Genomic DNA, 26981 nt, shown 5'->3' on the forward strand with positions numbered 1-26981 from the left:
CTTCTGAACCCTCTAAAAATGGACTCTCAGGCCCTGGCTGGTGTTCACAGGCTTGTGGACTGAGCACCAGCCTGTGAACCGAAAGGTCACCAGTTCGATTCCCACTCAGGGCACACGCCTGGGTTGTGGGCCAGGTCCCCAGTTGGGGGCATGCAAGGGGCAACCACACATTGATGTTTCTCTCCCTCTCTCCCTCCCTCCCCCTCTCTAAAAATAACTAAATAAAAATACTAAAAAAATTGACTCTTGGGATTTTAAAATCTATTATTTGCTGTTCTAAAAGACGGACTTGGTCCAGACTTTTAGAAGCACGGTGAAGGACACCTTCATTTCAAGTTCAATGTCAGAATTTTGGTTTAAAAATACATGAATTTTTTTTTTAATCTGTAGAAGGGGCATCACTCTAAGTTGAAATCTCTGCTCCGGAAGTGAGTTTTATGGACTTCCCAGCACTCACACTCCTGAGAAAAAGACAGTGGGCAAGTTGCTGGGCCTTTTCTTTGCATCTAGTTAATGGGATTGCCACCGAGCAAAGGGCCGAATTCCACATCACATAAGACAAAGGTTTAAAATTCTTATGGGACGTTTTAAAGATGTGAAGGGTTGGTAGAGGTGAGCTAAAAACGTTCTGTATACTCCTGAATTTGGGGAAATTTTAAACAAGCGTATCAACATGCACCAAGGTTGCTACGGAGAGCTCTATCGTGACCCCTTTGACAAAGGAAATTCTTATGCCCTCATTTGACTGGACTGTGTGATAAGTGAATTTTGCATTGTCCATTGTTTTTATTTTTTGTTGTTTTCTTTGGTATCATTTGCTTAAATTGTGGTATTTTGAACAGTCCTTTGTATTTTCTGTTCCTGAATGACTTGCATTATGAAACTATATGCTTAAGTAAAACTCACATTTTAAAGGGTATCGAAGGCTGGGTGATGGTCCCCAAAAGGATATGTCCTCATCCTAACCTCTGGGACCTGTGAAGGTGACTTTCTTTGGAAAAATGGTCTTTGAAGTTGTCATTAAGTTAGGGGTCTTATGGGCTCATCCTGGATTACCCAGGCAGGCCCTAAATCCAATGGCAAATGTCCTTCTAGGAGAGCGAAGGGGAGAGGGAGGGGCATGTGAAGACGGAGGCAGAGATTGGAGTTTTACAGTCACAGGCTAGGAGCGCCTGGAGCCCCCAGAAGCGGGAAGAGGCCAGGAAGCGTTTATCCCGAGAGCCCGTGGAGGGAGCATGGCTCTGCCCACAGCTGGATGTCACACTTCCAGCTTCCGGAACTGTTTAAGAATAAATGTCATTTGTTTTAAACCACCAAATTTGGTGATTTGTCTTGGACATCCCTAGGACACTAATACAAAGAAAGTGCCGGTTTAATGGTTTTATAAATTGACAACTTCCTGAGTAGCACAGGGATTCATTTTTTCATTCTCTGAATCGCCTGATGCCCCAAAAGCTCCCAGTTCCCCTCTTGCTAGCTAATTTATAACTTCCTGGACATTCTCTTTCCACTGGACTGTGGACTTTGATTCAGTCCATTAATAGGGCACTTACCTCTTTAGGTGGCCAGGACAGGGGTCCCAAATTCAGAACGTACAAGCTTTCTGGATGTATGAAACCACAGCAGTGCAAGAACGAAGCTGACCATCTGGAAGGCGGTGGGAAGCGGTGACTAGAGGCTCTGCCCAACGGGACAGCTTCTGCTTCGCTGCAGGCACTGAGAGACTAGCGTTTCCAGATCTGATTTTTTTTAAGAAGCTGATTTTTAAACAAGGCAACTAATTCACAGTAAGACACAACACAAAACTTCAAAACAACAAGTGAAATTTTTGTGTATGTGTGCACCAAACAGAGACATATATTTGGGCCCCACTGGCCGGTGCATTTCTTTTTTGAGGGGAGCCTCTGTCTTATGATGTAAAGGTGGCAGTAGGATTACTCTATATATTTCTTGCATCTTTTGGGCGCTTTGAGAATCTCCAGCTCCTAAAGCTAAGGAACCGAAGGGTCACCAAAGGGTTTAGGTCGTCTGCTTTGCTGGGAATGCCTTGCTGAATTTAACAACACGGAGACCGTTTGACATGTTAAATATTTTATTCACATTGTTTATAAACTATATCCACTTGGAAAACACATGAATCCAAAAATAGATTATTTTACAGTAATTCACATTTTCTTAAAACAAGTTACTTTTGAAGTTGAACTCGAAGCGCGGAGGTCCTCAGCCAGTACTGTGTGTGGTTCAGTGCCTCGCCAATGAAGCTTCCTGCTCTGGTGAAAGAGAAGTCCCGGGCAGCCCACCTAGCTGTAGGTCACTAATGGCTTACCTGCCAGGGACCCATGAGAAATGTCAGTGCAGACTTGAACCCGTGAACATTTGGTGGTGTAGATTCACTGTTGCTATTTTTATCGAGGAAATGGTGTGTTCTGGAGCTTGCACACACATCAGGTAGGAAGACAAGACGAGAGACTCATCATTTAATTGGCCATCACAGAGTCGACAGGACATGCCCAGTTCCACACAGGATTAACGTCTTGGCCATGGACAGAGTCAACGAATTATGATTTTATTGCATTGACATCTGGAGTCATAGAAACAGTGGTGACTTGGAAACTGGAGCAAGTGTCCTTGCCTATCTGATGCCCCCCCCACCACCAGGAGGAGAAGAGGGGGGATAAGCTCAGCAAGAATTAAGAACGTGTCTAATTTTAAGTGTGTTACTCTGGAAGGATGGCTGTGGGAGTTTTGCTCAGTGGCCACAGAGAGGTTCTGGTTAAGAAACTTACTATTCACTTATGATGCTAAATCCAATAATGTACCAGCTTGATGGCTTAGTTCTTTCACTAATTAAGAAGCTTTTCTATAGACTTTGACTTGAGCGATTTAGAATCTACTGAATGTTTGTCTTACATTTCACCCCCTCCTATTACATTAACTACAAACTTAACGCTTTTTTTCTCTGTGAGTTGCCACGGTTAAATGGGTGGACACTTCTGAGCTTTGGGGATAGGAGCGCTGGTTGAGTCGGAAGGCGGAACTGGGCCATTTTTCTCTGAGCTGCACTGGCTATTGTGGCTCTGCCCCTCTCGAGCAGGGAAGTCACGTGTGCCCAAGGTACCACGAAAGATCACCCCCTCCTTCCCTTGGGTTAAAGAAAAGAGAACTTCTTAAGGGTTGCTGCCATCACCCTGAAGTAGATAACAACAACTCTGAACCCAAATGTAAGATGAGATGTGGAGAAATTTTAGCAGGATGTTTGCAGGTTTAAAAAAAAAAGAAATGAAAACCAAGACTTTCAACTGTCTATTGCAATCAGCTTGTTTGAAAAGGCAGAAATCCACAGCGTGAGCAGACGATGGAGCCGATCATAGCTTGTCCTCCTGCCACCCGTGTGAGTTTTTCCCAAACTTGTACACTAGCCTCCGGTCGACCCGCTCCAGAATTCCCGTTTTATAGTAGTATCTGTGAAAGACAGCAGAGGAGAGACGCGGGGAGGGTTTGCACCCCAGAAAAACAACAGATCGCCGTTCCTCTCCGGTGAGAAGGCTGGTCTCTGGTTACTCTGGTATTTCCACACCCTGTGATCAACTTACACTTAAACCTTTCCCAGACATCCTGCAGACGGAACCTCACCACGTTCAGTTCAAAACATTCTGTGTGTGTGTGTGTGTGTGTGTGTGTGTGTGTGCGCGCGCGCGCTCGTGTGCGCACACGAGCTCCATGGCCCAGATTCACAGCGATCCCCGGGGAACACTGCCAAGAACGGAAGGGAGGGCATGTCCACTTACACACCATAATCCCGCCTGTAACCAAGAACCGAAGTGTCTCGTGACCTTTCAATTATCAAGAAAAAAAGCCGCAAATACAATTGAATGTGCTATGGGGTGGGGTGGGGGCATTCTATACGACCGTGCCTGAGGGCTTGTGGCCTTTCGTGCCATTATCTCACCTCAGAGCTCGGCTCAGCTTCTCATACGTCATTCTGTCATTTTTCTTCCTCTGTCCCCACATCTTTGCCAGGGCTTCTGATTTCACCACCCGAAAGATGCCTTGTTCCCGGTCTTCCCATTCCAGAATACCGCAGTTTTCTTCGGGAGACAGAAGCAGGTCCCGCACAAATTCCCACAGATGAGAACTTTGGAGGCCTTCGAAGGAAGGAAAGTTATTTAATTTTTTTCCTTTGTTTTTAGTTTTAAGAGAAGAGGTGTACAACTGCTCATTCACCCATGAGCCGCGCTGCTCTGTGGGGTTGTGGTCTGTCATTATGACGGACTGCTGTCCTGGGACCCTCACCAAGCTGTGAGGCATCTGTCCTGCAGTAGAGCCATTATGAAACGCATGCCCAGGGACACCACGCTGCCACCAACTAGCAACACTGGTTCATGGACTTTCCTGTGCTCTGTGGAGCCACGGGCTAGTTCTGGTTCTGATGGAATTAACGAAATGACCATCCACAAATTTTTCCATTCGTCTTTCTGACGGGCACTGTGGTTGTATTAAGATCCCACACCCACAATTGTCTGGCTGGACCAATAATACAATCATATTTTTCATGAATAGCTGGTATGTCTCTTGTTCCACTATCCTGTGGTTAAGACTGGTTCTGGAGTCCCACTGCCTGAGAGTGGGTCGTGAGTTCACCTCTTCCTGGCTCTGTAATCATAGTCTCTCTAGTGGTCTGTAAAATGAGACAGTAGGAGATCCTACTTCATAGTAGAGGTTAGAGGATTATGATTCAATACCTATCCAGTGGCTAGAACCGAGCCCAGCAGGCTGGTTCTGCACTGGGTGGGTCCCAGTTCAGGGAAAGGCCAACAGAATTGCTGACTCATCGTGCCTTCTCTACTGCTGTCCCCGAGTGCCTCGGTGAGAAGGACCCCCCGTTGACCAGCACAAATAAACATTTATTCGACATGGTTAGGGCATTACTTCCTCAGTTGCATTCTTACAGTGCCATTTCCAGGTGAAAAAGAAAGAGATGTGAACTGGATAACATGTACCCAAATCACGGTCAGTTTCTTTCCCGCCTTCTTTGGGAAAAAACTGGCCCCACGTAAACATTCAGTTTCAAAGCTTATGAAAGCAGAGCACTCTGTCTCATGAACGCTGGGAAGAAGTTAGAGCTGAAAAGTGGTGTCTCTACACTTACTTGTTCGGCTATGACTGTGACAGTCTTGACTTTTGATGCCAGCTGTTTTCAAGCAACTCGAATCAGCATCTGAAACAGAACGATTCCCAGCAGTAGGAGGGGATCTAGAGGCCGCATTCAGACTTAAAATGGCACCCAAATGAACAGATACTAAGTGAACACCTTTGTGGTAGAAGACACCGTGCTGGGCACTTTGGGTGATTAGTGGGTGGGAGGTGAAAAGATGCCTAAGCCTCAGTGTTTGTCCTCCAGGAGAGTCTGTATTCAACACTGGGGACCAACTCTGTGCCAGGTCCTAGGCTCCGTGCTGGGGGTACAAGAGCCAGCAAAACAGACCTGATCCCTGATCGTGTGGGGTTTAAGGACACACGGCCAGGTGAAAACATAAATGAAACAAGTCGGCCGTGGATTTACACGTTATGAGGAAAATGACATTGGATGGAGGAGAAGTACCTACTTTAGATAGGGCGGCCTGGGAGGACCTTGTGAAAAGGAAACATTTACTCTGAGAGACAAAGATGTGAAGGAGCACGTGGGGAGGAGGGAGAGAGCGTTCCCGCACGTGCAAGGCCACGGCTCGGAGAGAGGACCGACGAGGCAGGTGTGCGGAGTGCCCAGGAGAGAGTGGTGGGGATGGCGCTGGGGCAGCGGAGTGCCGGCAGGTCAGGGAAGGCCTTCTTTGCAGATCTTGGGAGTTTATTCTAAGAGTAAAGTGAAAACTTTGGAGTTTGACAGAATTCACATTCTAAGAACATCTCTCTGGCTAGTGCCTGGAGAACGGACTGGAAGGAACATAAGCAAAAGCAAAGAGACCAGTGCCTAGCTCTGGGCCTGGCACACAGTAAGTATTCAATAGATGTTTGTTGAATGAATGAATGAATGAATGAATGGAAGGAGAAAGAAAGAAATGGATGAGGGAAGCAAAGCAATTCAGGGCTTCAGATTAGACACATTGGGTTGTCTGTCACCCAACCTTGTTACCTTAACCTCTACGCTTTCGTTTCTACCCCCCATAAAAAGGCTATGGTACTAGGACTTGCCTTATAGGGTCATAGAAAAAATTACCTAAGATAGTATCTATGTTTCATGATAGTATCTATGATCTAAGATTCTAGCACAGGGCCTGGCTCATAGTAAGCACTCAATAAATGCTGGTTGCTATTATTATTATTATTATTATACTGACTCTAATTGTGGCTAGTAATATATTCAGTTAAAGAACTTACAGGACACAGTATCCTGTCCTAGCTCATCATCCTCCTATGCCATGAGGCAGGCAGGCTGACAAATAGATGCCTGTTTATGGGCGGAGACATGGACCCCTGGGAAAGGGGTAGTTAGATCAAACTCCCTGCTGCTTAGGAAACACAGCAAGTGCCTGCCCTGGGCTCCAGCCTTGGGCCTCAGACTCGGGAACGGCCTGCAGGCTTTGGCGGGCTCAGTTCTTCTAGGAGCTTTGCCTGGATTGGGCTGGGTGGTGAAAGCTGGGGTTTGCACCCCCACCCCCACCCCATGCTGCCAATGGATGAAAAGGGATTCCACCTGAGCCAGGCAGCTCTGTGGGGGCCTTGTCTGTGAGGGACCCAGGCTCTGGGGGGGCACAGGGCACCTGCTTTAGCCCACGTGGCTCACTGACCTGGCTTCCTGCACTAATGCTCTGAGTATAAAATCCTTCATCAACCAGCTAATCTGAATCCTCAGCTGATTGCTTGGGACTTACGGAGACAGAAAAATACATCATTAGAAACCATCCGCCCGCCTGGCCCTCAGCTTGCACCTCTCCAGGGAGTGACCACGTGCCCTGCCTTCTTTTTGCAGACAAATGAGCTGAAGTGAGGGGGGCAAGGAGCCTGCCCAGGACCCACATCCTGGCCCACAGGCCGGAGCCTTTGCGTGGGGCTCAGTAACTGACAGCAACCATTATCATCATCATCTTTCAAAAAACATCAAAGCTCCAAAGTTCCCTTTCCTAAACCTCCTCTATCTGCAAAGGCTAAACAGTGAGGGTTTATTTTCAGAATGACGGAGTGAGGTCCTCCATCACCTTGTAATCACAAACCGGATCTGCTCAGGGAGCGCACATACTTTGTAGACACTCTGAACCACCAGGCCTCTGAGGGTGAGTAACGATGGCTACTATTGCCAACGGATACCAGCGTTAGGAGCATCTGTGCTGCTGGCACATCGTGCCAGGCACTTTGTAGGCATTATTTCTGGAACTCACACACTGTATTATAGGTAGGGAAGCTGAGTCTGGGATAGGCTAAGAAATCATAGACCCAAGCCCGAGGCTCTGTCCCCTCTGTTCTCCCAGTACTGCTCTCTTCTCCTAGTCTGGGATTGCTTCAGACCATCACCCTTTCAGTGTGGTCCTTAAAAAGTGATCGAGCCCCCGTGCTCAACAGCAGCCTCCACAGAGCATTGGGCAGCTCGAACTTGGCTACTTACAGTCTTTGATGGTGGCCTTGGTCTCTTCAGCATCATTAAACAGGGAGTAACCTGGGAGGAAAAAAAAGAAATGTACAACTCATATCATGCAATCCTGGTTTTCCCTGGCCAGGCCAGGAGAGAGACGCTAGGGAGACAGAGAGTGATAGTTCCCCGCCGTGGGGTAGTTTTATTTCAGAAGGGATCTTGGAGATCACTTGGCTTATATGGGACCACCATGAAGCCACCACTAAGAGGTGACAATCTCCTTGTTATATTTTTTTAAATATTTCATTTATTTAATTTTAGAGAGAAGGGAAGGGAAGGCAAAAGAGAGGGAGAGAAACATCAGTGTGTGGTTGCCTCTCACACGCCCCCAGCTGGAGACCTGGCCTGCAACCCAGGCATGTATCCTGACTGGGAATCGAACTGGTGACCCTTTGGTTTGCAGGCCTGTGCTCAACCCACTGAGCTACACCTGCCAGGGCTGTTTCCTTTATTTTTAACAATGTCTGCCTCTTGGTTACATTCACGGTGATAAGAATAGCTGTCTTTCACTGCTCGTATGTCCCTATTGCTGTGCCAGGTAATATTTCACCAATGCCTGTGTAGAAGCCTGGGAGGTGTGTATCAACCCATCGTACAGATGAGGCAGTGGAGATTCAGGGAGGTCCTACGGCTCTGAGGTGCTGGAACCAGGGTTGGAACACTGGTCTTTCTGATCTCAAAGCCCTTGCCTTGTACTGACTTTCTGTGACACGGACCTGTTTGCTGTGTGACCTCGGAGAAGTCACGTCACCGCTTGGGACCTCCAATCCTTTATCTGAGACATGGGGATACAGACTCATATGGCTTCAAAAAACCTCCCCAGGTTTGATGAACCTGTCCAACATTCTACTCTTGCAGAGTGGGTCGAAGTGTTAAATCATGCCAATAGAGCCAACTTCGGACTGTCTGGTCCTTGACCATCAGGAATGTGATGAGATAAAATGCCAGTTTGACTTATCTGGCAATGGGAAAGAAAAGGGTCTAGTTAATTTCCTTTTCTTTCTGCTTAACGAAAGGTCAAACGGAAACCTCTTGGGATTCACCCTCTGTAGCTGCCAATCTTTATGAACATAACGCATTATTTTTGTTGTATTAGCCTGGTTCCTAAATCCTTTTTTTTTTTAGTTTTTCTTTTCTTTTTAAAAATGTACTCAACTTACTTTCCTTTTACCTACAGTCTCCAGTTCTAGCGTGAAGTTTTGATTCATAGGGGATTTTGGTTAACAGAAAGTTCCGGTGAGTGACATTTTGCTGTGGGAATCCCACGGCAGGGGAGGACCTGACGAGGTCATTTGGCCCTGATCTGGGGCCTGTCCCCCGGAGGCCCGGTACCCCCCCTCCCCCCCGCCTGGACACCAACCTTGGGAGCGGATGTTCTGGAGGATGAAGTACAGGTACTCCCCGCACACGCCGGCCGCCTCGATGAACTCCTCCTGGGTCATGCTGCACAGCTGCAGGCCGCTGACGTTGAAGTGGCAGAAAGAGATGCAGCTGGTGTCCAGCTTGTACTGGTCGCAGCAGAACTGCAGCCATTCCCAGACATGCCGCTTAGTCCAGTACTCAGGGTGGATGGACGTCCAGTAGGAGTCGCATGCTGCCGCAGAGGAGAGAGAAGTCAGGCGCGGTGCCCCCTGGGAACGCCTTTGGAAGGCCTTCTGAAGGAGGCCCTGGTTATGCTAACACCCTCGTCCTTTGTCCAGTGAGCTGAAAGGCGCCCCAGCCCCGAGGTGTTCCACTGGGGCCCAGGTCACCTTCTGTTCTGCAGTCAAAACCAGAAGGGACTGGATCCTACAGGTAAACTTTAGGGCAGGAGAGGGGGTGACAGGGGTGAGAAGCTCAGTCACTGCTTGGGAGCGACCTGGTGCCTAGAAATAGAGGAATTAGTGGAGGAGGAGAGAACAAAGCCCTTTGGTGGTTCAGTTTCAGACAACATGGTGGCGAGATCACAGGCTCTGGAGCCTGACGAGCCTGGGTTCAAATCCTGCTTCTGCTGCTTGCCACTTGGGCCAGGCCCACAGAAATGTAAGCCTCAGCATCCTCATCTGTAAAATGGGGATGATGTGTCTGGCACACAGGGCTGTCATGCAATTTGGAGGTAACGTTTTCAGGTGGTGTGGTACACAGAAAATTATCTATCAGTTCCATAGTTACGGAATGGCTACTGTGTGCCAGGCACCATTTCCAAGCTGGTTTGATTCCCTCTGCCCTTAGGGACAGTTGCACTAATCACACTAATCACTGGCCTCTGTCACTAGTCGCTTTGCGCACTGTCTCTGGCCATCGTGTGCCAAGGGCTGTGGGCTGCGGACACATCACCCACGGTCTCACAGAGCTTGGGGGCGGGGGAGTGGCAGGGTTGGTTGTATTGTCTTTTTTTTTTTTTGTGGTTTGGGAGCTGTTTTAAAGAGTTTCTATCCTAAGACCACTACCCCTTCCCTTCGCTCTGGAGGAACTCCGTTCGCATCCCAGGAGAGGTGGGTGCCACCCTCTCGGGAAGGCTGGGAAGTAGACATGCCTGGCCTGGGGCCCAGACTGGATGCTTAACAGCCCTGCCCCAGTGCCAGGAGAAGCGGGAAGGGTGGTGGATGCAGGATATGGAAGAGGCGAGGGGCCACATCAGGCTCTTGGACATACACAGTTCCTCCAGCTGCCATGGTGCTCATTCACGTTCATCCATTCAATAAATGAGCTTCTGTTCCTTGCTGGTAACATGGGGGTGATGATAGCACCTATGTCATAGAGTTCTGCTGTGGATTGAATGAGTTAACATGTACACAAGTACTTAGAACAGAACCTGGAAGACTTTACGCTGTTATTGAGATTATCATTGAATACCTACTCTACGCAAAGCAAGGAACTGTGTGTGAAGGATTCATGGTACATGAGAGGTTTGGCCTCTGTGCCCTGGGAGGTCACGGATGAAGATCCTGAGTCATGGAGGACTTGCCTAAGATCCCACAGCCAGTGTGTGGGATTTGAACCCCAGTCTGAACGTGAAAGCCATTACTCTTCCCATTCCATCACACTGGTCCTCAGAGGCTCAGCACAGAGAAGAGATGCAACATGGAGAGAGAGGCGGAGCCCGTGGGAGAGCGAGAGGCAACAAGAAGTCCTGAGGGGAAAGGCAGAGAGCTGGCGGGCTCAGGCTGTGTGCAGACAGGCAGGGCTACTCATGAGTCAGTCTCCATAGCAAAGGGCAACGGGGCCATTCCGACTCCCCCTTGAAGTGCTGCCTGTGCTGCCATGTCCCCAGTGGAGTGTGGAGCTTCCAGTCCTGGGCCGGAAGTGGGTTCTCCGCCCCCTCGGGTGCACCGCTCCCCAAGCTCCCCTTGTCAGTTCCCCAAGTGCCTCCAACCCTCCCAACTGGTATGACTGGGCTAGTTCAAAAGTGGAAAACTGAAGCTCGCCCTGAAACTCGGAGCCCTTCCAGAAATTTATTTTCCTCCCCTAGAGGGGATTGAGGGACAGTCATGCTTAATAGATTTGTTTTCATTTATTTTAAGGTTTTAATCTGAATTCTATATGCACGTGGAGCAAGGGGTCGACATTGTGCCAGGGTGGTGGAGGCTGATGTCACTGCCTCTGCCTGGTGGGTGGGGAGAGCAGGAGGCCACGTGGGAAATTGCCTCTCCTGGCTCACTGGCCTCTGGCTGGGGTCGGCCCACCGGCCCGTGGGGGGCACCTGGTGACCAGCAGGGTTTCCTGGGAAAATAATGCGGCCATTCCTGAGTCTGGTGTGTGCTTTTATCTGCTGATTTCTGATCAAGTAAACCTGAGAAGGGCCCCGGTATTCTGATGAGAGATGTTTATGAGCCTTGAAATTCTTCCACCCTGGGTCCCGAGCTAAGACCTGCCACAGATGGCTATCGGTGCCCTGCCGTTGGAGGACATGGCTTATTTCTTGTCACAGAAAGGTTTCTCCAAGTCTCCATCCCCCTCCTCTCTGCACTTCCACCCCCTCGCTATTTTCCTTGGCACCTGAAGAGGGCCGTGTTGTTTCTGGAAGCCGAGAGGGCCTGAAGGATTCGGAGAAATGCCTGGGTGGGGGTGGGCCCTGACACTCGGGAGGTGCTGCTGGCACAGGCTGCCTTCTCCTCTGCTCTCTCCTTTGGATCTTGCCCACAGAGCAGGCTTTGTGTGTGGCTCCGGACCCTGGAGGGAGGCCAGGGACAGAGCTTAGCACGGTGGGCTTTCCTCACCAGGGAAGTCCTTCCGACAACCCACAGAGCTGAGAGGAAACGCCTGTTGTCAGGGACTTGGGCGCTTCTGGGTGGCGGCGTGTCTCCGGGGTCCTATCCTTGCAATAGCAAGGGCCACAGAGGTGAGGCTGACGGAAGTGAGGAAGGTCTGCTTCATCCCCTGCGGCTCCCTCAGCATGGCCTCCTGGCCCAGCGTCTTCCCTTGCTTGGCTTAGCACGAGGTCCCCACCTGCCTTTTTGTAACTCCTTCCTGCTCATCCTCGAGACCATAGCTCACGCTCCACTCTCAGAGGCTTCCCCTCCCGGAGGTGCCCTTCTCATTAGGATTCACACCCACCTGCTCCCTCTCCGGACCTGGAGCTCCAGGACATGGGGCTCCCTCTGCGTTGCTCACGCAGGGTCAGAAGTGCTGGGAGCGCAGCCTCGCCCGCCAGGAACACTCCGTGAGGGTAACCGACCGGCCAAACAACTGGTAATTATTATTTACACACTACAGGTGAGGGCACTGAGGTTCTGGGAGGTGATGGGGCTCAAATAAAGCCACAGAGCTGGTCAGTAACCCACTCTCCCCTCCTTGGATGTGGCGATTTTGCATCATATCCCTCTTCTTGGTTGAGGGGGACCCAGTTGGATGCACATCTTAAAGACTGACTAAAAAAGACTTGGATGAAGGCAGGTTTGACAAATCAGAAGAAAAGGGTGGATAGACCGATGATGACAATATTTGCAACCCTGGTGAAGGACCCGAAGAAGACCCCTTTGCTACCCAGAAGAAATGAACTTGGGGCCAAAAAAAATGGTGATACACTCACAGAATATGTTATCTTCCATCAGTTGTGTCATCTGGAAAAACAAAGTATTTCCCTTAATGCATCTACCATTCTTAAAGTAACCTACACTTTTTGGAGAAGCTGAGGTGCAAGGCCCTTCTGCGTACTCTCCCGGTTGGAGATGGATGGCCTTCAGTGCCTGGCCGGCTGAACCCTAATCTCCACAGGCCACTACTGAGCGGCAGGCTTGTCAGCCCCTTTGAAGTCAGAAGTGGGTCAGGGCACCCCTTGAAGGGCCAGCTGCACTGGGAGGAAGAACTGAGGTGCTAGTTTCCTGCCAAGTGGACAGTTGCCGCCCAAGTCCACTTGGCCGTGGCCACGTGGGAAGATGGGCCCTGTGCTGCCAGGTCCAGAGTGTTAGGTAAAACCTGGTGATTTGCAAGTGCTGGCAAGTAACTTCGTTTTTACAAAGCACTCTGAAGGCCGGTTAAAAGCCTCTCGTAGGCTGGTCCTCCTGGAAGTCACTTTGTGATGGAGAACTTCACATGCTTTTATGCAGTTGTCTCCTTTGAGATTATTGTTTAGAGTGGGCATGGTAAGAGTTTAATTTTCTTTTTAGTTTCATAGTGTTTTCTTCAAACTAAAAGTTATTTGGAAAAACGCAGCATTGCTTTGCTGGGAGTCGAGGTGAAGGGACTGGCTGGCTTCCCCTTCCTGGCTCCGTAGGCAGCTCGGCAGGGCACTCCCTGCTGCAGAACGTGCAGCCAGGGCTCCTGCTCTTCGGGTTCCCCCTAAAGGCTGAAAAGGGACATGGTCTCATGCTTAGGGGCCCTGCCTTCGTGGGACTCATCTGTAAAATAGGAATAATGGGACCTCCTTCACTGTGCTCTTGGAAGGATTCAGGGAGTCAAAACATGGAAAGCACTTAGAACAGGGCCAGGCATGTAGTAAATGCTCATTAAATACCACCCACTCATGCTTGTTAACATTGGGGTTACCCAAACCACTACTTTAATTGCATTCCCTCAAATACTCCCAAACATTTTCTCTCTCCCTCTTTCTCTCCCTCTCTCCCTCTCCCCTGTGTGTGTGTAGGCCAGCACCTTTGTTCCCTTCCAGAGTCTTGGGTTTAATTTCCTTTATGAAAAATAAGGATATTATATTATTAGCCACCCTAATTTGCCCTTGTATTGCTAGCATGAGCAAGGTGGCCAGTGCTGTTGAAAATGTGGGGACACAGGTGAGTCTGTGTGACTTTGTAAAACGTTCATTTTACACTGACCATGGGGTGGAAGGGCAAGGGCCACATGCCCAGAGTGGACAGCGGGTGACGGGAGTGAGGAAGCCACCTGTGCAGCCTCATTGGAGACGGGGTCCACTCAGCCCTCGCCTCCGTTTTTTGTTACGGACGCCTGATCTCTGCTCAGCCTGTGCAGAGTGCTTGAAAGAATTCCGGCAAGTCCCCTCACCATTTCTTCCAACTGGATGGCCGCCCTGAAGCCCTTCTTATTCAGAGATTTTGGAGCCAACACTGTTTATTTTTCTGGAGCCTCAACTTGCAGCAAGAATTTGGGGAAAGATGTTGACATTTTAAAAATTACAACAAAATAGATACGCAGCAGAATGCAAAATCTGTGGACTGCAAAAGTAGCGTGAGCTTAGAGATTTGACTTATGTTCCCAGATCCTCTGCAGGACAACTTGACCCTTCTCCTCTGCCGATCGGGGAGCATGGGTGGGAAAGTCTGTGAAGCCACAGGAACCTGCCAGACCCTCGCTCCCATCCTCCACTCTGGGCTCCCCGTCAACTGATCAGAGAGAGAGGGACCTTCCAATGGGAGTTGTAGGACTGTGTGGAGTAACTGAGCTTGGGCTGTGGAGACAGACCTTGCTGATTTGTATGTAGTCCTAGCTCTTCAACTTACTAGCTGTGCAATCTTAGCGAAGTTTCCCAACAACTCTGGGCCTCAGCTTCCTTCATCTCTAAAGGAGGAATAATAATAGTGCCTACTTCCTAGGAAGTTTGCTATGAAAAAGGAACAGAAATGATGAATTTAAGAACTCAGCTCAGTTATCTGGACGATAGTGAGCTTTTGCTACATCACATGTTATTAGTCCCGTTTGGGGGACTACTGTCATCCTCAGGGAAATGACGCCTTCCCTGCCGGGGCCTCAGGCTAGCTGAGAGACAACCCACCCAAGGGAGCCCTGGGATCAGGAAAAGGGAGACAGAGAGTCTGGATCGGATGAGGCCCGAGTTGGACAGCGGGACCGTAATTAGCATGATTTATTAGCATAGGGAGTTGGGAAGTTTTTTGCCCTGGGCAATCAGAGAGTGAACTGGGCAGTGCGGGCACCATCAATTGCGGCTTTGTCACTGAAAGGCAGGGCTTTATGAGGGGAAACCTGAAATGATAAACTGCTTCCAGGTTTCCTCCCAGAGCCAGTCTAGCCCCATCCAACAGCCCTTCTTGGCTTCCCTTCCAAGCCCGTGGAACGATCTGGACAAGGAGATGGAAATAAAGAAAACAAGCCTGGGCGGTGTCGGAAACTGGATGGAGAAACGACGAGGAGGGATGGCTGGGTAGCAGCAAGGGCTGTGCCCGGGGGCTGTGTGGAGTTAGGAAGCGGCCCGGAGCACCAGCCCTGAGTGGCCCCGGGGCCATAGCTGCCCAGAAGGCTCGGACCTGGGCAGGACAGGCCAGGGGTAGCAAATCTGAGCTCTGTCCTTGGGGGTGTCCTGGGATGTGACTACTGCCACAGGGCTCACCTCAGCCTTTCCAGCAATTTCCTGCTTATGTACCTGCTTTGGATTTAGAAATCCTAACTCTTTGTTTTGCATGTGCTCTCAAACTTCTATACCCAGCCCGTGAATCTTTCTCAGGTAAGCCCACATGGGACCCAAATGCTTCTCTCCCTGATGGCCTGGATGTTAATACCCAAGATGGTGGGCTATGCACCTTTTTTTTCAAAATTCTTTGTTCAAATAAAATGTCCCATGTGTGAGAATAGCTAGCATTTTTGAGTGCTTAGTATGTGCCAGTGACTGCTGCATTTGGAGTTTTCTCATTCTGTCCTCAACACAGTGCTAGGAGGCCCTAGATCACGCTACCCATTTTACAAAGTGAAGAAAGGAAGGCACCGAAGGGTGAAGTCCGTTTTCAAGGGAGTAAGTGGCAGAGCTAAGACAAGGTCACAGAGGAATCCCCCAGCTCCGGCAGCCAAGCCTTGACAACCAGTACGCAGCGCTGCCTTCAGAATGAAAGTACGGGAGCCTTGCTTGGGGGTGCAGGCGGACAGGACGGAGCTCAAGGCTGGCCTTCTCGACGGTCACTCCGGTTTTCCAAGGGACCTCCCAGGAACCCTGAAAGCTGCCCAACCTAGAAGCCTCCACTGCAAAGTATAAAGGAGATTCCAAAGCAGAGGGGGCGTGGCCCCCTTGGCAAGCAGCGTGGGGGTGTGTAGGTTGAGAACAGAGCTCCAGAAAGTAGGGGTGAGGCCAGGATACTTCACGACTCATTAGATGTTTGGCTACTGGAACTTGATTGGAGAAATGGCCTTTTATAAATACCATATGTTTATAAAATATATGCAACCTCCCTTTGATACATTTCCCCCAGTATTTGTAACTATTTTAAGAGCCAGAGGGAGGGCCAGGATGAATTGGCGAAATTCTCGAGTAGTTTGCAATCTGACCATCCCGTCCCCAGCCTGCGGTGCAGCCATGCCGGAAGCCCTGCCTCAAAGAGCGGGTCACCTGTGTGCCCAGCACCGATTCAGCTGCCCCCTGCTGGAGCCATTGTGAAAGGCTGTGAAACTGGCTGGGCTTCCTAACTGGGCTGCGTGTTCATTCCTCCCTGTCCTCTCGTAGCCATCCCTTGTCTAGTGGGTACTTCATTTCTTTCTTTTTTAAATCCTCACTGAGGATATGTCCATTGATTTTAGAGAGAGGGGAAGGGAGAGAAAAGAGAGATGGGGGGGTGAGAGAGAAACATCGGTATGAGAGAAACATCGATGGGTTGCCTCCTGTGTGCCCCCAGACTGGGGGCGTTGAACCCGCAATATTTTAGCGTATAGGATGATGCTTCAACCACCTGAGTCACCTGGCCAGGGCGACACTTCATTTCTTTCTCCCTTTCTCTCCCTTTGGTACCTAAGCTGCCAAAAATTCTGAATTGGAAAGGTTGAAGCCTGTGTTGCTTTTGTCCAACATGAAAGATGAAGAGAGGAGAGAGAAAGCTGTTCTCCCATTATCTGGGAGCCATCAGCTGTTTCTGGCTATGGCGAGCACCTACCAAGCGCCCGGTGCTTCGCTCCTGACTTGATAGGTGGACCGTCAGTCCTCCTAGCTGTAGGAGGCAGGTCCCAATCCAATTGGGGAAGGTATATCTTAGTGGTGTTACATGAAACCTGCCCAAGGTCATGGGGCTGGTAAGTGGCAGAGCTAGCCCTTGAACCTAGACTCTAGGAAGCTGCTGCTGGGACAACCCTGAATTCAAGAGGGAATTTCCCATGAGGCAGGAGTGGCGTCCCAGAGCCTGCTGACCACTGAGCCCACAAAGTTAGCAGAGCAGTGTCCAGAGGGGAACCTGGCTGCCTCCTGACACATCCCTCTCAGTGGTGGTTTCTGCAGACACTCAGACCAACAGGTCTTCTCTCTGGGTGAGAAAAGGCAGAAGGCACCTCTGGGCTGTCTGCCCACAGGCGGGGCTCTGAGGACAGCCAGAGCCTAGGAGGCTCACTCAGTGACAGGTGCCCACTGGTACCACCCAGCTTCGACCTGTAGGAGGACAGAGACACTCAACTGAAACCCAGAGGCCCAGATGGCAGGTTAAAGTCATTTCCATTGGCCTCATGCCTTGGTGGGATGTCTATCCCCTCAGTGGGCGATGGAGAAAGAAGGCTACATCTGTGATATTGCCTGATGCAGGAATCAGAGAGGCATCTGGAAGGGACCCTAGAGATGACCCGATCCAACCCCTCATCACACTGATGGAAATGAGGAGGCTTCAGACAGGAGAAAGCTGTGTCTTTATATACCTAAGAGGACTGGATTTAAGCCACATTGGCAATCCTACCAGTGGTCACTTAGGTCAATTCTTCATTTTTTAAAAACTGTGGTGAAAAATACATAACATGAAATTTACTATTTTAACACTTTTTAAGTGTACAGTTCAGTCCCATTAGGGACATTCACACTGTTGTGCAGCCATAGCCACTGCCCGTCTCCAGAACTTTTTCACCTTCCCTAACTGAAGTGAGTCCTTCATTCTTAAACACCTGTGGATGCTTGTTATGTGCCTGACCGTGTCCCAGACATTTCACTAGGCATTCTTACCATCTCCATTTCACAGGTGAGAAAACTGAGGCATGAGAGATTAATGGTGTCAAAGCCAGACTTTGCATTTAGGATGCCTGGCTCCAAAGGGCGAGATTGTAAGGACTACAGAAGCTGCTTCTCCTAGGCCTGAGACACCGCACGGGGTGGGCCGTGGGGCTATCCCCTCCCACCACGACTCCAACTGCCACCCTGCAGAATAGGCAGGAGGACAGGGCTCCCGGAATGGCAGGTCTGGGAGACGCGTAGGTGGAAAGAAGGACCAGGAGCTGGGCCACCATGGTGCAACACACCGAGACGAGATGGGGATGTGAAAGCCTTTGTTTTTGAGGTGAGAAAATCAAACACATTTCTGGTCACCTTTCTGGGAAACGAGGTGCTTCCTAGGCCCAGAGGAGAATTGTAATATGTATCTGAATGAATCAGGTTCAAATGCAATTACCTGGACCTGTCAGACGAGGGTGCAAGCTGTCATGTGTGCGTGTATGTGCATGCGGGCGGGGCTGGGAGTGGGTGCAGGACTGAATTCTGTAGGTAAGTCCCTCACGTCTGTCTGTGCAGGCCCCCATCCAGGTGTCTGGCCCAGGGTCAGGAGCTTCCTTGTGGTGGTGGACCTATCACAGCATCCTCGGAGGCTGGCCTCTCCTGGACTCCTCCCTCAGGGAGTGCTGCCTCCTGACCCTGTCTCCTGACCCTGAGTGTGGACCTGCCGGGCCAGAGTGCACAGGGTTAAGGCTCTGTGAGGAGTGACAGCTTGATTAGCCATTAATTGCATCACTGCCTTCCCCGCAGGCTGTGCACCTGCCTTGCTGCTGTCAGCCAAGTTTGCTGTGATGTGCAGTCACCCAAGCACCTGGGGACAGAGGTCCTCTGAGGGTTTCTGGGGCAACACTCAGCCGACCTCCCGTTGGCATGGGGTTTGTACAAGGCCCCACGCCTACTTCTCAGGTGGAGAAAACTGGGCCCAGAGAGGAGGAAGGGCAGGGAGGGCAGCCTGAGGGGTCACGGTGGGGGGGCTCATACTTGCTGAGCACTTGCTCATGCCAGGCTATGCATTTACACACTCTGGCTCCCTTAGTCCTTACAGTCACTCTCATCATCCCAGCTTTAGGGATCAGGAGACGGAATCTCAGAGAATAACAACAATATTAGTGTCCGTAATCCAGCTCCCTGCTATTTACAAGCTGGCCACGTGGGACAGCTAGGAGCCCAGGTGCTCAAGTCAACTTGCGTGAAACTTAGCTAACCGGAGACCTTGGGCGAATCACTGAACCTCCCGTGCCTCAGTTTCTTCATCTCTAAAGTGGGGATCATAATTGCTTGTTTCTCATAGGGCCTGTCTGAGGATGAGATGGGTGTGGGCACAGGGTCCGGTGCCTAGCCGGTGTTCAGCAAATGTTAGCTAAAACCAGGGAGATGGAGCAATCAGCATACTAGGCTCTGGGCTAAGGGTTTCTTTCCACTACTTTGTTTCAATATATAATAAGTCTAAGAGATTGGCCGTATCATCTACACTTTACCTGAGAGCAAAATGAGGCTCAGGGGGCTTAGCAGAGTCCCCCAAGGCCACAGAGGTGGGGAGGTTGGGGTGAGGCTTCCAGTGTTTTTGTCTCTCCACAAGCGGCCCTTCCTCCCACCCAGGCCTCCCCTGGCCCTCTGCCCTGGACACTGGTGACAGCTGGCATTGTCAGGCCCCTCGCATGGCCGTGCCCCCTGCCCGAGGCCAGCACCACTTTCAGCCCAAGCTCATCCCAGCTCAGATGGGCTTCTCTGGGTGGACGCACCTGTCTGATGTTCGAAGGCGGGGTAATACTCTTCGCTGCTGAACAGATCAGTCCACGACATCAGAGGGTCGCAGAAGGACGTGCTGGGCAGGAAGGTGCTGTGTGTCACTGAGTCCAACATCACCCTGCAAAGGCGGGAGAGACTGTGAGGAGGCCTGTGACTCCTGGAAGCCACACTGCGGGGCCCCTTGCAGGCCACCATGGTTTTAACATCACAGCGAATACTTACAAACAGGCAGCCTCCTCAGAGCCAGGCCCCCTGCTAAGTGCTTTGTGTGATGACATTAATTAATCCTCGTCACATCCCGTCAGGTTTGCACATCTACCCCCATTCACGGATGAGGAGACTGAGGCAGAAGGGTTGAGAGAGCTGCCCACATAACATGGCCAGGAAGTGGCAAAACTGAAGTTTGAGGCGGGGGCGCTCTTGTTATGTAATACTGCCTCTTTCATTACTTTTCCTATTCACTCACACCTGACCTCTGAACTCTGGCTTGTAATGCCTAACAATGCGCTTCTGAAAACAGGGCAAGAGCTGCTATCAGTGAGGGTGCCCCCAAACCCGGATCTGTAATTCTGAGATCCGAGAGCTCTGAAACCAAGTGTGTGTGTGTGTGTGTGTGTGTGTGTGTGTCTTTGGTGCGAACTTGTTTCCCAGCAAAACACAGCTCTGAATAGATATTATATAGTGTTTTATACTGTTCTATAAATGCTACATCTATATGAATATAAAGAAGATACTATACATATACATATATAGATTATGTATAAAACTATATACTATACATAGACATATAAACTATATATAATTACACAGTCTTGTAACTATAGTTACAGTCTTATTAATTCTACTTGATGAATATTCATGTGATATACTGCAGGAATATCAGCGCATTTAAGCAGCACTGGCAGAAACACCTAGAGAGGGGTAGTCTGTATTTTGCTGTATGCACACTGACTGTACAGCCTCCCGAATGCCTGAAGAACTGTGACTTCAGCAGCACACTCAGCCCAGGGCTTTGGATAAGAGCTCGAGGCCCCATGACAACTGTAACGCACACTTAGCGAGGCATCTTGGACGCCGTGCTGAGCGCTTCGGTACTTTACACCCATCCTTCGTGGCTGATTCAGAGCGAGCACTCTGAGACAGGTCCTGGCGGTGGTTCTGCTTTACAGGGGAGGGGTGGACACCCGGACATGCCAGGTAACGTGCCCCAAGCCCCACAGCTGGCAGGTGGTGAGTTTGGGTGAGAGCTCAGGTCTGGGTGTTTAAGGAGTCACGACCCTGATGGCTGTGCCCTCGTCCCCGCTCACACTGGCAAGCAGATCACTTTGGGGGATGGCAAGTGGTCCAGGCCAGGCCCCCACGCTTGTGTGTTCTTGCCCATCAGTCTCGTCTTTCAAGTGCCCTCCCACATTCCCACAATTCATACTCGGCGGATTAGAAAAATCGTCTTCCCAGCTTCTCTTCTCACCACCAAAGTAATGCTGAGGAGACAGGGTGGTTCTAGCCCATTTGCTAAGGGGACACGGCAGCCCAAGACCACACCGCTGTCCGTGCCAGGGCGAAGGCTCGGTTCTGGGCCCCGGGGCTGTTAAGCGCCTGGAATTTTAAGATGGTCAGGAGCTTGTCAATCATCTAGTCCGGTGTTCTTCAACTTCAGTCATTTGCCTACCTTTCTAGCATGAGGAATTATGTAACACGTTCAGAAAAATCAACTTCCTTTTGGTGTGAACATAAATGCATTTTTAAAAGGAAAACTTTATATTACCACCATAAAGGAAAAGTCAGTATTTTTTTAAACGCGTATAAAAATGGAGGCAAAGGCACTTAAGTGAAAACTGTTCATCCATGCCCCGCCTGAACCGGAGGGTTAGCAAACTACAGCCTACAGGTCCAATCCAGCTCACTGCCTGTGTCTGAATGGCCTGCAACTAAAAATGATTTTACGTTGTTAAATGGTTACGTATTAAACGGTTATGTAGGTAGCTGCATCATATTCTTGGTCTTGTCTGTGGCCTGCGAATCCTAAGATATCGACTGTCTGACCCCTTAAGTGAGAGTTTGCCTACCCTGGACCAGAGTCACCTCGGGTGTGTTTCACGAGGGGCGTGAGCGCCATGCGTTGGAAAGCACTGAACTACTGAACTAGTCCCGTCTCTTCCTCCCTCACGCCGTCATCCTAGAGGCGAGAAAGGTGAGGCCCAGGGAATTTGTGTAACTCGCTTAAGGTCACGGAGCCACTCGGTGGCAATGTCATACTGTATGTAGCATTAAGTTTTCTCACTCTCAGCCCATTGGCTTCCCTGTCTAAAAACAGTCCTGTCACCCACCGATGTGTCATCACCACCGCCAAGTGTCCATGACAATTGTGCTCCTGACCTAGGGGAACAACTGAATTCACGTTCTCCCACGTAGGCACCTTGTCTGAGCTGTCCAGACCCGCCAACCCCTCCCCCCACCCCCAACACAAACTCCTTCCCGCTGCTCGCAGAGGGTTAACCCTCCGGGCAGATTATCGTGTTCACGGATCTAGCCCTGGGAGCCGTATCAAACAGAGGTCAGGGCTGCCTGCGTTTGGACTCTGATTTTCCCACGGATTGACTGGTTTTATACCCAGAGCGAGAGGCGGGATGCAGGAGGACGGGGGTGGGGGGTTATGAGACAGGGAAGGGACCCTGGAGCCTAGACCCCCTCCCACCTCCTGGAATCCACATCAGGGAAGTCCCCCCAGTGAGAATTCAAGGCGAAGATGCCCCCTGCCCTTCTGGGCCAGAGGCGCAGAAAAGCAAGGGAGAGGAGGGCAGACCTCTGCCGTGACCTTCACCTTGGGCTCAGAGAAAGGAGAGGTGGACGCCACAAGGAGGAAAGTAGAAAACCGCCCCCAGGTCTCCAACGTCCGTTAGAAATCCTCCTGAAACAAAACACCGCAGTAGGAGAGAGAGTTCTCCCTCATCTAGGCCCGACAAATACCTCTCAAAAGTCGATCAGTAAATTAAATTTGGCCATATAAAAATTAGGAATATTTTTGATAAATAGGATATTTGCCTCCTTTAAGGATTTCCCCCCCCCTTACACGGCCCACTCGCTTCCTCTGTGATCTCTCTAGTTTTGTACACACTGCCGAGAATGTATCTGATTCCCTCTGGTAATTCTTTCTATTGCCAGTGACACGTATATCCATTTAATTTTTTTCTTTTTTTTTTTCACCTACTTTTCTTAAAGGGCTCTCTCACTCAAGTGCATACTGTGTTGTTTTTCTTCTGTAATCGTTTCTTGCTTTTTGGGAGAATGTCTTTGATACAAGCAGCAGAAAGTTTTTTCTTTTTTTTGCTATTGCAGTAAGAGGGATATTATTAACTCCGGGCTCCCACAGAAGACCTTGGCCACTTAGCCAGCATGCTCTAGGTGTGAGAACTCAGTAATAATGGCTGCTTTGTATTCAGTAGCTCAGCTCCTTAGGCCCTCTGGGGTTCTTGCAGTAAGTGAACATTTTAGCTCTTAAGATTTCTTTAATGTAGGTGGGACAGGGTGGGTGGGGAAAAACAGCTGTTTGGGGCCCCATTTCTCAGCAAGGATGTTGAGGCCCAGCGACAGGTAGGCTCAGGTATGAAGTTAGCCCATTCGCTCCCAATGGGGGTGACATTGACCCCAGAGGGAAAAAAAATCTGGTTCCTGGGGTTTGGGGGCTGGGGGGTCAAAACTCCTAGATGTTTCACAACCCTCCAAAGGGCTACCACATGTTAACGATTTGCAGAATTTCTATGGTATTCACAATTCATGGGGAGGTATGGGGAGATGACTGAGGAAAAAATTATCTAAAAAGGCTTCTTAGTGGGGGCAATCAGGAAAAAATGGTTGAGCAGCATTGGGTTAGGTCAAGAGCCGGCAGCAGGACAAATGGAGATACGTAGGGAAGGTACTCAGCCTGCTGTCCCAGGCACACATTTTTGGGTTTTGCTGGTTTGTCATCATGGAAAGAGCACTGGCCTGGGAGCCACGATTATCCTCTTGCACCCTGACAAGCCTCAAGTCCTCACCCACTAAATGAACACACTGACGAGGTGGACTCCAGGCCGTGCCCTAGCTCCGTGATTTTCTTCTGGCACCCACCCGCTTGGGCTGGCACACCCCAGCCTGTGCACGCATGCACGTATGCATGGATGTTGGTTATATTTGGATATCTTGGACAGGCAAGCTTATCAAACCACTACCAACAGAGGCTAAACTTTATCTCTGTAAAGGCCCACCCACTTTCCTCTTCTCCCTTTCCTCCTAGGCCCACTACTTTCTGCAGTGGATCCTGGATAGTCTCTGCCTGGTCAGCCAGCCCCCTTAAGCACTGTGGCCCCTCACTCCACAGACCCACATGTCATCACAGACCCATCAACAGCCTCACAGCTGTTAGAATCAGCCCCCCCTCCCCCATTCTAGCTGCCTCGTGAGGAGTAAAGGTTCAAGCATAAGCCACACAAGGCGGGGGGAATCTAGGTGGATTTCCTTCCATGCACAAGAAAAACTAGCTGCAGGTACCTTTCACAAGGAGACAGCGATGGCATGGAGGCTGAGGTCCCCGATGACTCCAGGGGCTTCCTTCCCCTTCTGTGAGCCGGCTCACTCACCGAGTGTGCCCAGGGCAGGTCTGCACGATCGGAGGCACAGGCCTGTGGGCTGCTCGCCCTGCACGATGCAGAGGCAGCAACTGCAGGTGCCCATGGCCCGAGCAGCCAGGCACCTGTGCTCAGCCTTCCAGAGAGAGGGGAAGGAGCAAACCACCCAGCCTTGGCCAGTTGGTCAGAGGAGGAAAATTCCTTCCTGACCCCAGCAGAGATCATCAACTTCACTCTGGGCATGTGACCAAAAACTCACCCAATTAAGGATCTACACATTGGCTGTTTATGCACCAAAACACCACGGGGCAGAACCAGGCCACCAGGATATAAACCATGGGGAAGGGGGCCAAGAAGAACCTTCCCTGGTCTCATCATCTGAGCAGTTCATTGGGAAGAAAAATAGTTTTCCTCCTTCAAAGCCTCAGTGACAACAAAATGTCCCCCGGGTCCCAAGCCCTGCAGGCAAGGCACGGTCAATTTCCTATTCTCGGGTTGTCCCAGTGAAGGGACACATGAAGGAAAACCCAGTGGACTATTTCGACACTTGCTGTTAACGACTGTGGGTTGGGTGCTCGAGTGTTTGTTCTTCTGGGAGAAACCAGGGCAGCTGCGAGAGCTGCCTTGCTGACGTCTTGCCAGATGATTCCTCCTTTTCCTTGAGCTTGCTTAGGGAGTTTGCTAGTTTGTTTGTTTTGTTGTTGTTGTTGTTTTTCTGAAGGTGCCGCAAAGACCCGTAGAAGGAATGCCATATAGTTTACCGTGGGCCCAGTGCACAGCTCATCGGTTTTGGATTAAACCCACTGAGAGTGCCATCCTGTCTTTGTCCTCACAGGGACGAAACATGGACCCATTTCTTACCACTCGGCCTGCCAAACTCGTTGCTTCAGACAAGGTGTGGTATATAAAAATCCATGAACCTTTCTGACCTTATCTTTAAAATGGGGATTTTTAACATGGAATCCTCAGACTCACCTGAGGATTTAATAAAATCAGGTAATATATGCAGAGGACTGGGCACAATACATATATTCATTTCCAGAGGGGGGAAAATCGGTCGTCATCACTGTATCTAAAAGGTTGCTACATGGGTGACTTGTGAGAAAAAAAGACAACCAAACCGTGGAAACTCCTGCTGAGGACACCTTGAATCACGAAAAACACTGTCACAGAAAACATGAGGATGCAGGAATAAGCTTTCACTCAGCGGAGCAAACGGCCCCTCTCCATGGGTCTTTAGACTAAGACATGAGGCTGCCTCTCTAAGTCACTTTAACTTTCTAGGCCTCAGTTTCCTCATCTGTAAATGAGGGAGTTATACCTAATGGTCTCCGACATCGTTCCAGATTGTAAAATTCTTAGCACACTCTAAGATGGGTCCCCATCCTTCAGTTACAGAAGGGAGCATGTGTTACCAGGGGCCGCCAGCAGGGGGCGAATGAACAAGAACCCCACCCCCACTCCCTCCCCGCCAACCCCCGGGGCCGCCAGCCCTCCACCCCCATACACTGCCCCGGCACACTGCAGTCTTTGAAAAGGTCTGAGATTACAGTGGGAAAACCCTAACCATTGATTTTCTGTAAAGATTCTATACTAAGGTGGTATGAGGGGGTAAAATGGTTTTTTTAAAAAAAGCTATTATGTACAGACGAATTCCTGAAAAAATGCCTGACTGTAATAAGGCAGCTTATGTTCCCTATATCAAGGGGGATCTATAAGCAGACCAAGGAGGAAAGGAGTTTAGCCAGGGAAGGTGAGTTCTCCTCGAAGCTGAATACTTTTTCGGTGTAAAATTTAGCTTTCCTTCCTAAAGATAGGTTTAGGAAGGGTGGGGAATTGGGTGCCTGCCCACATTCTCTCTCGGTTCCCCTTGGCGTAGTCAAGTGATCCCGAGGGAGAGGGGGCCGTGGGGGGAGGGAGGGTGGCTACACAGCCCGAGGAAGCAGAAATGTCGCTCTCAGGCAAGCAGTTGTTAAATCCCAGTGGGGCGCCTCCCGGGAGGCGCTGCGACCACGGATGGAACTGGTAGGAGGGCTGGCAGCCCAGCGACGGAACAGACCCAGGCCCCAGCCCAAGCCTCTAAGCCCTGACACCCCTTCCAAGTCATCCAAAAGAGCAAAAGAAAAGGTGCTTACGTGACAACAGCGCTGACTAGGTCCAAAGAGGAGGCTTTCAAGGCAAGAGAAGGCAGGCGCTCCCAGCACCAGCGCACAGTGGAAATAAGGCACCTGTAGCCTTGTGATATAAGTAACACCTACAGACAGGTCCGTTTGGTTTTTCAGGTTTACGCACAGCCCCTTTGATGACGGTGACATGCAGTGTGACACGGCTCCTCGGAGGGGGGGAATGGTTCTCACGTGCAGAAAGTTTACCTTTATCCTGCTTTTGTGCCCAGCTCACCACCCTTCCTCCTGGCCTGGGGGACTCAGTAAACAAGCTGAGAATTTTTGCCTTGGGGAGCTTTGCGTGATCTGGCCATCCCGTGTTGGCTGGGGATTCTCATTCGTGCAAGCTGCAGGGGAAGTTCTCAGATGCAGCCCTGGTGCCTGTCTCTGCAGGCTCCCTCCTGGCTTGGTGCAGTCCTGCATTTTGTGTGGTAGGTCACTCTCCCCCTTTGCCTGTGCCGTGGCCAGGAGGAAGGACAGGATGGGGCAGT

General features: G+C 50.3%; 1 protein-coding gene across 2 annotated transcripts; it reads right to left on the bottom strand.

Annotated features, from left to right (window-relative positions):
* Positions 1-2074: 2074 nt before the first annotated feature.
* On the bottom strand, positions 2075-26558 carry ELF5 (E74 like ETS transcription factor 5). 2 transcript variants are annotated; one of them, XM_045825416.1, is made up of 7 exons: positions 26461-26558; positions 19715-19839; positions 8985-9218; positions 7598-7648; positions 5150-5218; positions 3950-4145; positions 2075-3462 (listed from the first exon to the last, which is right to left on the bottom strand). In XM_045825416.1, exons 2-7 carry the CDS (start codon positions 19833-19835, stop codon positions 3366-3368), a joined length of 768 nt encoding a protein of 255 aa, XP_045681372.1. In that variant the 5' UTR covers positions 19836-19839; positions 26461-26558; the 3' UTR covers positions 2075-3365. The 2 variants fall into 2 exon arrangements, with proteins under 2 accessions (XP_045681372.1, XP_045681373.1); XM_045825417.1 differs by lacking the exon at positions 26461-26558 and adding an exon at positions 24249-24496.
* Positions 26559-26981: the final 423 nt, after the last annotated feature.

The sequence above is a fragment of the Phyllostomus hastatus genome, unplaced genomic scaffold (assembly GCF_019186645.2).
Source record: "Phyllostomus hastatus isolate PE091 unplaced genomic scaffold, TTU_PhHast_1.1 phas_scaffold_585, whole genome shotgun sequence".
Lineage (NCBI taxonomy): Eukaryota > Metazoa > Chordata > Mammalia > Chiroptera > Phyllostomidae > Phyllostomus > Phyllostomus hastatus.